Source organism: Alternaria burnsii, assembly GCF_013036055.1.
Source record: "Alternaria burnsii strain CBS107.38 chromosome Unknown 693, whole genome shotgun sequence".
NCBI lineage: Eukaryota > Fungi > Ascomycota > Dothideomycetes > Pleosporales > Pleosporaceae > Alternaria > Alternaria burnsii.
Window position 1 is genome coordinate 1168733 of NW_024066117.1, and position 10788 is coordinate 1179520.

General features: G+C 53.1%; 5 protein-coding genes across 5 annotated transcripts; 1 reads left to right on the forward strand and 4 right to left on the reverse strand.

The window, feature by feature from the left end:
- Positions 1-421: 421 nt before the first annotated feature.
- GT037_008039 (fmn-dependent alpha-hydroxy acid dehydrogenase) lies at positions 422-1714 on the reverse strand (the record flags this gene model as incomplete). Its single annotated transcript, XM_038933086.1, has 1 exon — positions 422-1714. The coding sequence occupies one exon, from the start codon at positions 1712-1714 to the stop codon at positions 422-424; it is 1293 nt and encodes a 430-aa protein (XP_038784587.1).
- A 600-nt stretch (positions 1715-2314) lies between these two features.
- On the reverse strand, positions 2315-3289 carry GT037_008040 (short chain dehydrogenase; the record flags this gene model as incomplete). The annotated part of the gene is made up of 1 exon (XM_038933087.1): positions 2315-3289. The coding sequence occupies one exon, from the start codon at positions 3287-3289 to the stop codon at positions 2315-2317; it is 975 nt and encodes a 324-aa protein (XP_038784588.1).
- A 908-nt stretch (positions 3290-4197) lies between these two features.
- On the reverse strand, positions 4198-5182 carry GT037_008041 (uncharacterized protein; the record flags this gene model as incomplete). The annotated part of the gene is made up of 2 exons (XM_038933088.1): positions 4198-4948; positions 5010-5182. The coding sequence occupies 2 exons, from the start codon at positions 5180-5182 to the stop codon at positions 4198-4200; spliced, it is 924 nt and encodes a 307-aa protein (XP_038784589.1).
- Positions 5183-6471: 1289 nt separating this feature from the next.
- Positions 6472-8314, reverse strand: GT037_008042 (cholinesterase precursor; the record flags this gene model as incomplete). Its single annotated transcript, XM_038933089.1, has 6 exons — positions 6472-6596; positions 6650-7584; positions 7631-7715; positions 7764-7960; positions 8009-8013; positions 8066-8314. 6 exons carry the CDS (start codon positions 8312-8314, stop codon positions 6472-6474), a joined length of 1596 nt encoding a protein of 531 aa, XP_038784590.1.
- Positions 8315-9265: 951 nt separating this feature from the next.
- On the forward strand, positions 9266-10731 carry GT037_008043 (uncharacterized protein; the record flags this gene model as incomplete). Its single annotated transcript, XM_038933090.1, has 5 exons — positions 9266-9479; positions 9528-9614; positions 9755-9862; positions 9911-10166; positions 10212-10731. The coding sequence occupies 5 exons, from the start codon at positions 9266-9268 to the stop codon at positions 10729-10731; spliced, it is 1185 nt and encodes a 394-aa protein (XP_038784591.1).
- Positions 10732-10788: the final 57 nt, after the last annotated feature.

The window sequence follows — 10788 nt, forward strand, 5'->3', positions numbered from 1 at the left end:
AGGTGAAGGTGAAAAGTGGCCAATCAAGAGCGGCCTCGAGTTTCAAAAGCCAGAAAAGCTGCATGATAGAGACAAAGCCGCGAACGATTGCGTGGGAGGTATGTTTGCAATCGTCAAGACTCTGATCTTAGTTGGCCACGCTGCTTCGACGGATCTCGTGTTATCATGTTTACAATCGTTGAGTGTCCTCAGTACGGATGTTGAAGTGAATACTTAAACGGGTCAGAGGTCCTCCTCATCGCTCTGAGTGTACCATGGCGATTGATCATCATACTTTGAATAGGTCTTGGATAGATTTCCGTAAAGGCAACCAGTGAATGACTGGAAAAGTCCAACACCTCACGTATGTACTGGGAAAATCCAACTCGAAGTGCTCCACCTTGACAATGGCAGTGTAAATGCTCTCCTGACTATGAGACATCTAATGCAGTCCCACTCCCTTCACTCCCTCAAAAAGCGCGTCCTCCCTGACTAATACACTTCGACACAGGTCCTTCTTTTGCACACTCTGGATACCGCTTAAATGCAAGGTCAGCTCCAGCTCACCCACCAAACTCTTGAGTACATGCTCCACGCCCTTTTCCCCTCCGAGTGCCAGACCATACACGTATGGTCTACCAACTAGCACACAGTCAGCACCCAACGCCATTGCTTTCGCGATGTCAGCACCAGATTGAATCCCACTGTCAAAGAAGATTGTCAACTTGTCGCCAACAGCATCAACGATATGTGGCAATACGCCCAAGGAGGAATTTCCACCATCAAGCTGCCTCCCACCATGATTACTCACAACAACGCCCTGCACACCAACCTCGACCGCTTTTCTCGCATCAGCCAGGCTCTGGATGCCTTTGAGCACGATTGGCCCATCCCAGTGCTCCTTCAAAAACTCCACATCCTCCCAACTATGGCTCTCTCCAGGGAAGATTGTTCTCATCCATTCTGGCGCCGCAGTCTCCATCTTACTCTCCACATCCACGTCATGTCTCTCTTTGAACTGTTTCCGGAACACAGGATCTGTCATACCGAGCTCCACGCCTGTGCGATCTGCGCGCATAAAGGGGTTGTATCCATTATCCATATCTTCGGGCCGCCAGCCAAGGATATATGTATCTAGCGTTACGAACAGAGCTGTAAAACCAGATTTCTTTGCGCGCTGGAGTAGAGATATAGTAATGTCGTCGTGTTCGCGTGAGGGCCAGTAAAGTTGGTACCAGCGTTGGCCGTCGGAGCCGTTGGCTGCGGCGGTATCCTCTATACTCGTGCTACTCGCTGTGCTTAGGATGTATGGGATAGCTTCTTTGGCTGCGGCTTTTGCGGCGGCGACTTCGCCTTGGGGGTTGAAGATCTTCAGTACGCCAACTGGCGCCATGGCTATGGGCGCTACCATTTTCTCGCCGAAGATTTCGGTCGTCAGGTTGGGGAAACCCGTGTACTTTACCAGGCGGTTTGGCACAATAGACCATTTCCTGAAGGCATTGCGGTTTTTGTTTGTTGTTTCTCGTACTCCAGCCGATCCGTAGACGTAGCCCTTGGAGTCGGCTGACATGCGGCTACAAGCCAATTCTTCCCATCTATCGGCCTGGAATGTGAGTGGTGGGCGTTCAAAGTCTAACCCGCGTGTGTATGTTTGCATCTCATAGTCAACGGCATCTTGTTCTGGTTTGTGGTTTTGGAATTTGGGATGGTGTTGGGTTGCTGTGGGCTCGGACATGGCGATGTGGTAGGATTCGGGTTGCCCTTAGGATTGAAGTGATAGAACCCGTCAGGTGAGAATGAGTGATGGGAGTATGGACAGAGCTATTCGATTGGTGACAGACGCTTGCTGGAGCATAATGCACGTCACATCATGACAGCTTTACCGGATACTTTCGGAAAGAAGATAGTGCAGGGCCTAATGGCGCATCCCGCACCGGGGCAGTCTTGTGAAGCTTAGGTGTGAGCTATTTGTCGACTGTTTAGTGTACCTTAGTGGAGACGCAGGATTGTGTTGTCTGTTGGTGCATGTTGCGTCAATGGGTCTCCAGGTGAGGGGGAGCATGACGGTGCAGTGACGTCACGCGCTGTCATGGCAAAGTATGCCCAAGCAGAGCGACATGATGAAGTGTGTAGAAGCAGATGGAGTGGATGGGGACCGATGTCCGCCTAGTGAATCATTTGTATCCGTCTAATAATGTGCCTCTATACCTCCAATCCATGATGATAGCGTGTGCAAAGCATGCAGCCTCTGCTTCGGATGAAAAGCGGGCGTCCCAAACTCCATCAATGCAAATATCGATCATCGCAGTATAACAAGCAAGGCCAAATAAAACGCCTAAACAGCGACGCAGCCGCCGTCAATCTTCAAATGTCCACCAGTCATGAACTTGCTGTCTTCGCTGACGAGGAATGCAACGACGCTGGCCACGTCATCTGGGGTGCTGAAGCGGTCGAGCGCAGTCTCCTCCTTGAGCTCTGCCAGCCTCTCCTTGTTCCAGCCGTCCTTGTAGCCCTGTGTTTGGATGATGCTTGTGTGGATGGTGTTGACGCGGATGTTGAGCGGACCAAGCTCTTCAGCGGCGGTCAGGGCGATGCCGCGCAGGGCAAACTTGCTGGCACTGTATGAGATGAGGTTGGGGAAGCCGCGAAGACCGGCGATGGAGGATCGGATGATGATGGAGCCGCCGCCAGAGGTGGTCTGCATGGCGGTAGCAGCGTACTTGACGCCTAGGAATGCTGGGGGGTCAAGAGTCAGCGGGGGGGTGACGCTATCGAAGAGAGCGGGGTGGGGGGGAAACATACCAGACTTGGCGTTGATGGTCATGATACGGTCAAAGTCGTCTTCGGTGACGTCGAAGATGCTCTTGGACTCGCCGCGATGGCAGCAGTTGAGCAGGGCAGCGTCGAGCCTCTCGAAGCGCTGCACCACCTTCTTGGCGCATGCCTCGACGTCGGGCTCCTTGGTCGCGTCGGCGACAATGGTCAGCAGGCGCGACTCGATGGGCGAGCCCGTGGGAATGGCTGCCTTGAGGACGGGCACGGCAGCCTCGAGAGCGCCCTGGTCGATGTCGATGAGGGCGACGTTGCAGCCCTCGATGAGCAGGCGGCCGGCAGACTCGACGCCCACCTTGCCGCCTCCGCCCGTGATCATGACGACCTTGCCCTCGAGGCGCTGGATGGGCAGCGGCCGTGTGAGGTTGGTGGATGTGGGCGCGCGCTCCATGCCCGGCCGCGGGGGCTTGTTCAGGTTGAGGGTCGCGATGCTGGCGCCGGGCGTGCGCAGGCTCTCGGTCGTGTTTGCTCGCTGCATGGTGGTGGTCTTCAAGTCGGCCGTGGAAGTCGTTGCTCGTGAGGATGTTGCGAGGGCAGGGCTCGCGGGCACAGGGCCATTTTGCTATTTCTACGTGCCATCATCCCCTCCTCACCGGACCCTTCTTTTCCCTCAAGATGACGTATCGCCGGGATTCCCTAGGCGAAACTTTTTCTGCGTTGATCAAACACCGGATGCGCATCCGTTGAGCCTCTTGCTGGCGGCTGTACCCACTGCCCCGAAAATTTCAGCCAATGTCGCCCCTCGCCGGCATTTGGCCGCACCACCTGCTCCAACTCTGGTGCAATGAGCGGTGGGACGTGTCCACTCCATGTTATCACTTATCGTACCCCGTGTGCACGATTGTGGGTGATGTGGGCAGTACACATGCCGCCGTGTGGTTTTTGACCTGCTTAGGGCGGGGTTGTAATCTAATCGTTTCCACCAGTCGCGCGAATCCACTCTCCAGGTGTTCGAACAAGGCGGTCAGGCACAGCGCTATTACTGCCAAACGGGCAAGTAGTCCGGCAAGCTATCCATTGGTAACCTCCCAGCCCAGACGAACCGACTTCCCATCTCCAATCGCGTCGTCGTGACCGGCTAACGCGGAAGATCAAGGCAGCAGACAAAGTCTCCTGTGAAGAGCAGAACAAAGGGAACAACGAGTCGGGTGCAAAATCTGGCGCTGGCATAGTGGATCAATAGCCGATGCTACAAAGACACAGAGTCATGAGCCGCGTTGAAAAAATGACAGCAAGAGACATCACCGCGGCCGGAATTCAGCATTACCAATTTCAGGCAAGACAGGTCAGCAATGTTTGAGGTTCAGGGTTGACCGTCAGCTTTTCATTCAGTCCTCATACAAGGCGTCGCTCTCCTTCACCTCCACCCTGGACAGCACTTTGCATTCACCAGTCCAGGAAGTAGTCGATACCATCTGCGAGCGCTGCCGCGCCTACTGCAGCATGATCACTGAAAGGGTACTCATGTATGCTGATATCCCTCAACGCCGGACTATCCTCCAGCGTGCTGTATAGCTTTTGGCTCAGATCCGTCATCCGCTGCGGTACAAGGATGCTCTGTCTGAAGGCGAACTCCTCATCCGTTTCCGTCCGCCTCTGCACCAGGTTCTGTTCGAGCGCCCCATAGCTAATCTGGAAAGCAGGCTTGGTGGCATTGGAAGTGTTGTTAGCCGAGGGCGAAGTTAGCGGTGCGAGAAAATCCGTGTTGTTGAAGACGTAATCGTTGTTGAAGAAGAGTGCCGGGGAGGCGCTGAGAAATGTATCGAAGAGGTCGGGGCGTACGGTGAGAGCGTACAGGACGAAGAGGCCGCCAAAGGAGTGACCGTAGAGCGCATCGCGGTCGAATTCAGCCTTTGGGAAAGCTGTTTGCTGGACCCAGGGGCGGAGAGCGGTGTCGATGAACTCGATAAACTCATTGGCATTGGACTGCACGCCAGGCACTGTTGGCAATGGGCAGCCGTCGCAGACAGGAGGCTGGAAGTCGTAGCTTCGCTGGGTGCTGTAAGGCGAATCTTCAATGGTCTCCGGGTAGCCTATGCTGACGACGATACAGTCGGGCATGTTGAACTCAACTGGACGACGACGACGAAAAGCTTCCGTGGCAGTCATGCCGAGTGCATTGCCATCGAGGACATACCTAGTAGGGGGTTAGTACTTCTTTTCTCATGTCGCTACTGTAGTCCATGATGGGCTCTTACATCGTCTCCACAGTCGAGCTCTCCTCCTGCGATGTCCAGTTCAACGGCCATGCGACTTGAATTTGATATTCCCAAGACCCGTTGGTCGCACTCCAGAACCCTAGGTTAGGCAAAACATTGGTAGGAAATTCGGTGACGAGGGGCGCAAACTGCCAAGCACCAACTGAACTCATGATGGTGGTGATGAAGACGGACCGGTTTATTCAGATGCAGGTACCAGGGGATCAGGCTACCTATCGGCTGGAATGCTTTTGGCTTTTGTACCTGATGGCCACCAGATTACTCGTCCCAGAAAATACAGACCCGAGGGGCGGGGAGCAAGCCCGTATCCTGTGCAGATACGACGCCGCAATCGCAAGGGCCCCGCAGTAACTTTGCTCTGGTAGGTTAGCATAGACGCGGCATGGGATTCTAGTCCCGGTACTTACAGTTGGACATCCCGGCCTTATTGAACAATATATACATTGCCAAGACGGGGGATCATCCTTGATGATTCCGGTCTCTGTCCGCCTCTCATATGTTATAGAGAAACTGGAGTATCTTACAAGACGATGTCAACGGAAGAAATCTCTCTTGTGCTGAAGAGTCCAGGCTGCGTAATCGCGAATTAGTGCGATGAGACTGCGAGTCAAGCAGCTGTCCAAGTGGATGAGGCGGGTCAGAAGGATTCACGATCTATGTTCTGGCTCTTGAAAACCGACGACTGTACATGTGCTGCACGGACGAGCCTCAGTCCTCGACGGAACTATCGAACGCATGCAAGCCTTCATGCACACTGTGCGCCACTGAAATCTCGATCGTCGTGCCTGATGCGAACGGCATATTCAGGAACAATTGGTCAAGATCGGTTACAGAAGAATTTGACGCTAGTTCATGCGTCTAATCACATCGTAGTTGTGGAAATGGCATGATTAGGTTCACGATACATCCTGCTATAGTTCGGAAGGATGGCGCCGGATGAGCTGGGATTGCTAAAGCCACGTGCTCGTCTCCACCATGTCACACCCGGCCACCTTCGCAATTACCTCGGTAGCCCAATCACAGATGACTGCAATATCATTTCCAGGAGCCAGCAGCTGCGATAGGATATCTTCCGTGTCATTTCTTACGGAGAGAAGTCGGTTGGCGCCGCGCTGTGGGCTTACGACAAAAGTTTGTTAGTTGGCGTCAGCGCATCGGGCCGTAACCATAAACGTCAACCCAGCCCGACCGCAACCAGATCCTGGGGACCCAAGTGCCGGGACAACAACCTCTTCGGACGCAAACTCAGTGCTGGGTTCAACGACGAGTCGTCTGATATTTAATCCGTGGTATTGCGGAACACCAAGATGCAGTCATCCGAATCAAGGTACACATGCAGACAGTGACAGTCGAGGCGAAGCGATGGTAAACGAGATGAGAGTATTAAAGGATGTGTTTCAAGGTACTACTGATTCAGCGATTTGCGCCTAGCTCCGTCTTTCTAGAAGGCGCCTCGCCCAGGCAGAGGGTCGTTCTTCGCGGGACATGACGCGTCATAGATTTTGGGGTTGACAAACTTGGGCGTCGGGTCGTTGTTGTAGGCCAGCTCGACGAGTGTGGCATTGCCTGTGCGTATATTAGCAAAGAAGTAGTCGTACCCAAAAAGCAATGAATCTTACTTGAGTTGTACAAAGGCCATCCGTATTCAGTCAATCCTGTTTGTGAGTCCCGGGCAAAAGCACCCCAGGCGCCCTGGACATATTTCGTGTACTGGTTCTCGGCAGGAGAATTGGGTAGACCAGAGATATCCTGAGCAGTGCCGAAGACTAAGCCAAGATCGGAGCCATGGTATGCAGCGCTTCCTCGGGAACCAAGACCTGCGCTGCCGTTGTAGAGGCGAAGGTTATCCCAATCACCGTGGTATCTGTATCGCCAGGTAGGCACATCATACTGAGCCCGGTATGCAGCGGAGAGAGAGGTTGGACACGTGAAACCGCGCTGAGTGAACAGATCCCATTGTGCATTGGTAAAGTTCAGCTTGGCCGCCCACCCAGAGATGCGATACCAGCCATCTTCATGGTCGGCGTTACCAACCAAGAGTGGAATCTTGGCAAAACAGCCATCGGAAGAGAGTTGTTGGTAATTTTCAAAGACCGTAATGTTGTCGACAGTCGGGTGGAAAGTTGCTTGAGTCAAAGCCACACTTGGCAGACCAGGAACCTTTGCGGAGGCAGCCAGAAGAGCAGACATATTTGCAGAGCGCACGCAAGACACAACTGCAGCAGCGTCATCTGCAGCGCCGCCACAGCCGATGGTCTGGGACACATTGTACCAGATGGACTGCGAGTACTCGACAGTGTTGGGGACGAAGCTCAGGGAGGTTCCAGACATGGGGATAAGGCCAGAAACGATCGGGTCATTCTTCCAGGCGTAGGCCCAGTAGTCGACGGCAGCACCGCCTGCGCTTTGTCCGAAGATGACAATACGCGATGGGTCGCCTCCGAAACCAGCGATGTTATCGCGCACCCATTCGACAGCGGTACGGTGATCGCGCAGCGCGGCGTTCTTCTCCACACCAGGGGCGCCAGCGAAGCCGAAGATACCTAATCGGTAGCTGGGATTGTCAGTAAACGCATGGATAAAGATAGAGTGAATCCTACTTGAATGTCACAACGACCACATCCTCAGCGTCAGCTAGGTATTGGCCGTTGTAGAAGGGAGAGTGAGGACCAGGAATCTGGAAACCTGAAATGGTCGTTAGGGATATTCTGGCGAATCAAATAAACAACGTACGTCCTCCGTGAAGAAATACTAGCACTGGCTTCTTCGCGTCCGCATCACCAGCACTTGCCGTCCAGACATTGAGCTTCAGACAATCCTCAGATACAGAGTTGTTGTTCTGGGCTGCAAAGTTCTTCCACACACGCAGACCGGATGGCTGTGTGAAGTTGGGGAAGGCGGACACTGGCGGCTTGACAGCAGGGCAGTCACTAAAGAGTCGTTAGAAGTATCCTCTATGTCTTGTGTTCCTTACGTACGGAGACTATGATTTGTTAGCGATTGTACTCCATGTTGGCGATATTGCGATTACTAACCCACTCAGATGCCTCGAAGACAGTTCCTGCTGGCGCATCGTACTTCTTCGGCGCAGCAAATCTCAACTCGCCGACTGGCGGCTCTGCATATCGGATACCCAGAAACTCGGTCACATGTGTCTTGTTAGACGATGGGTGACCAATCAAGGTACCACTCGATGTCTCAACATTGGAGCCATTCTTCGGCGCTGCAACAGCCGAACCGAATAGCGAGGCTACAGCTGCAGCAGTAAGGAGGAGGTGCTGCATAATTTCAACTCGAAACAACAACAACCTTGCGCTTTAGGGAATAAATTCCAATGCCAGGCGGGCGACCAGCTGACTTTAATGGAGCGAAATTCAAATCGCGGCTCGGCCTGGCAAGCAATTGGCTCCGCGTTCCTGCGTTGCCGTCGACGCCAACCGTGTTCCATGGGGGCAAAATACACTACAACCAGATAAAGCTCCGAGGCAATTGGAAATGTTGCAAACAGCTCCATATTGAGCGCGCGGCGTTACACCGGCGCGAAAAGCTTCGACGACGTTTAAGACAGGACGGGTGGCTTCATCTCGCACGGCTGCATCCTTTGACATCTCAAGTTACGCTAGTCCCGATGCGCTGCCGCTCCTTCCCGGTCGCGTGGAACCTTTCGATCTGGCAAACGCCAACATCACCACAACATGTAGCATTCGAATGCCTGGGACTGTGACGTCTTGCGATCCGCCACGGCTTTTGCTTGTTCTTACCGAACTTGAACACAGTGGACATGGACAACAAACGCGGTCTGCTTACATCCGGCAGATGTCCGGCTACCGCTGATCTCCATTTGTGATGTCACCCACCCATACCTGTTCAGTACATTACACCGAGGCGATTGGAAGTTTGCCCTGCGTTCACGGCAAACGCCTGGACTCTAGCAAGGAAGAGCTTGCATGCGCACAGAGACCAAGAGATCGGCAGATGTAGTCCCCGAAGGTTGGTATACCAGATCCAATCGTATCGGAATGAAACGACGAGAAATTCGCCGTCACTGCATTCCCGTAATGCCCCCACGAAGGAGTTGCCAGCCGCTCCACAGCCCTCACCCTGCGCTACCGTATCTCCAGGGACGGGTACCTGGAAAGCCAAATGCTAGACGAGGCCCATAATACTATCCGTTCCCGCTGTTCATGGATGTTCCATAGGATTTACCCTCCAGAACTCGAGCACCCTCAAGCGACATGACTTTCAACGTCGGCCTTGGAACTGAAGGCCCAGTTGAGCGCGGATGGGGACTTTGGCTCACCAGTGTCTTATCTGTTATTATCGCCGGTCTTTTCGTCAGCGCACGTCTAGCGCAGCGATTCATCAAGAGTAGCGGCCTGGGAATGGACGACTACATGATCATCGCCGCCTTACTTTCATCAGTTTTACTCTCTGTAACAGAGTGTCAAGGTCAGTGGATCGGTACAACTTTGGGAAATGGGTGCTAACTTTGATCAGCTGTGGTATATGGCTACGGGAGACATTGGAAAGATCTACCCGTCGACTCTCGCGTTATTGCTCGCAAATGGTTCTATGGAGCGAATAGTGAGTTGATATTCATCAAATGCACACATCATCCCAAAAGCATGCGGATCGCTCGGTTTTTTCGGTTTCTGAGACGCTGCGGGGAGTCACTTATTGGAAGTGATGTGAATTTTGACTATGGATTTCACTGACTGTAGCAGTTGTTTACAAAGTCGTTCTCATGTTCAACAAGATCTCTGTGGTTTGCCTGTACTACCGAATCTTCGCCATCACTACAAAATCTTTCCGTATTGCCTGTCATATCATGAGTAAGTGGCTCGTTTTGGACTACAGATCATTGACTGACTCTACTGAAGACGCTTGGGTCATCATGACCGGTTTCGCTTTCACTATCGCAACTGTTTTCCAATGTACGCCAATCGCAGCATTCTGGGACAAAACCATATCTGGAGCCAGATGTTTCAAGAACGAACCCTGGTGGATTTCCTATGCCACCGTTCAAATTACAACCGACTTCATGCTCCTTGCAATGCCTTTTCGAAGAATCCTAGGACTCTCCATGGGACGAGCCGAGAAGTTAGGTGTGGCACTTGTTTTCGGTACGGGTGGCTTGTAAGTATCGGAGCCTCCATTTGAAGCACCTTGCTGACTCCTTAGTGTCACTTTTGCGTCTATCTATCGTGCAACTACAATCGCCAGGTCCGCAAGCGATCCCGATCCGACCTGGGGCCCTGTTCCTGCTACAATATGGTCAGTGATAGAAGCCAACGCTGGTATTATATGTGCCTGTCTCCCCATGCTCCGCGCTCCATTCGTTCGCCTCTTTGGACCACTTTTTGGTTCGGTAGCCACCAAGGCCACCTCGAAGCGGCGGTCGTACCCCATGGACTGGAAGAGCAACCACGGGCCAGCTGGCACCGGAAATAAGAGTAAGGTATCTGGTAAAAGTGCATCTGAGCGCGAAAGCGAAGATGATGCATTGCCACCAAGTAGACCGAGTGAGCTCGGCCGCCGGGGCAGTGGCATCTTTGTCACGAACGAGTTCAGTATTGAGCGCAACGAGTTACAAAAGCAAGAGACAGAGACACGGTCGTGCGAACAAGATGGCGACACTAACACTGCGCTGAGCGTGAACGAAGATAGGCCAGGTGGCAAGAGTCCCTTCTACCACGTCTAAGCAAAAGGACCATATTGCTTCTTCTCGTCCCAGTGCTGTAACATTTCAGCACTAGCT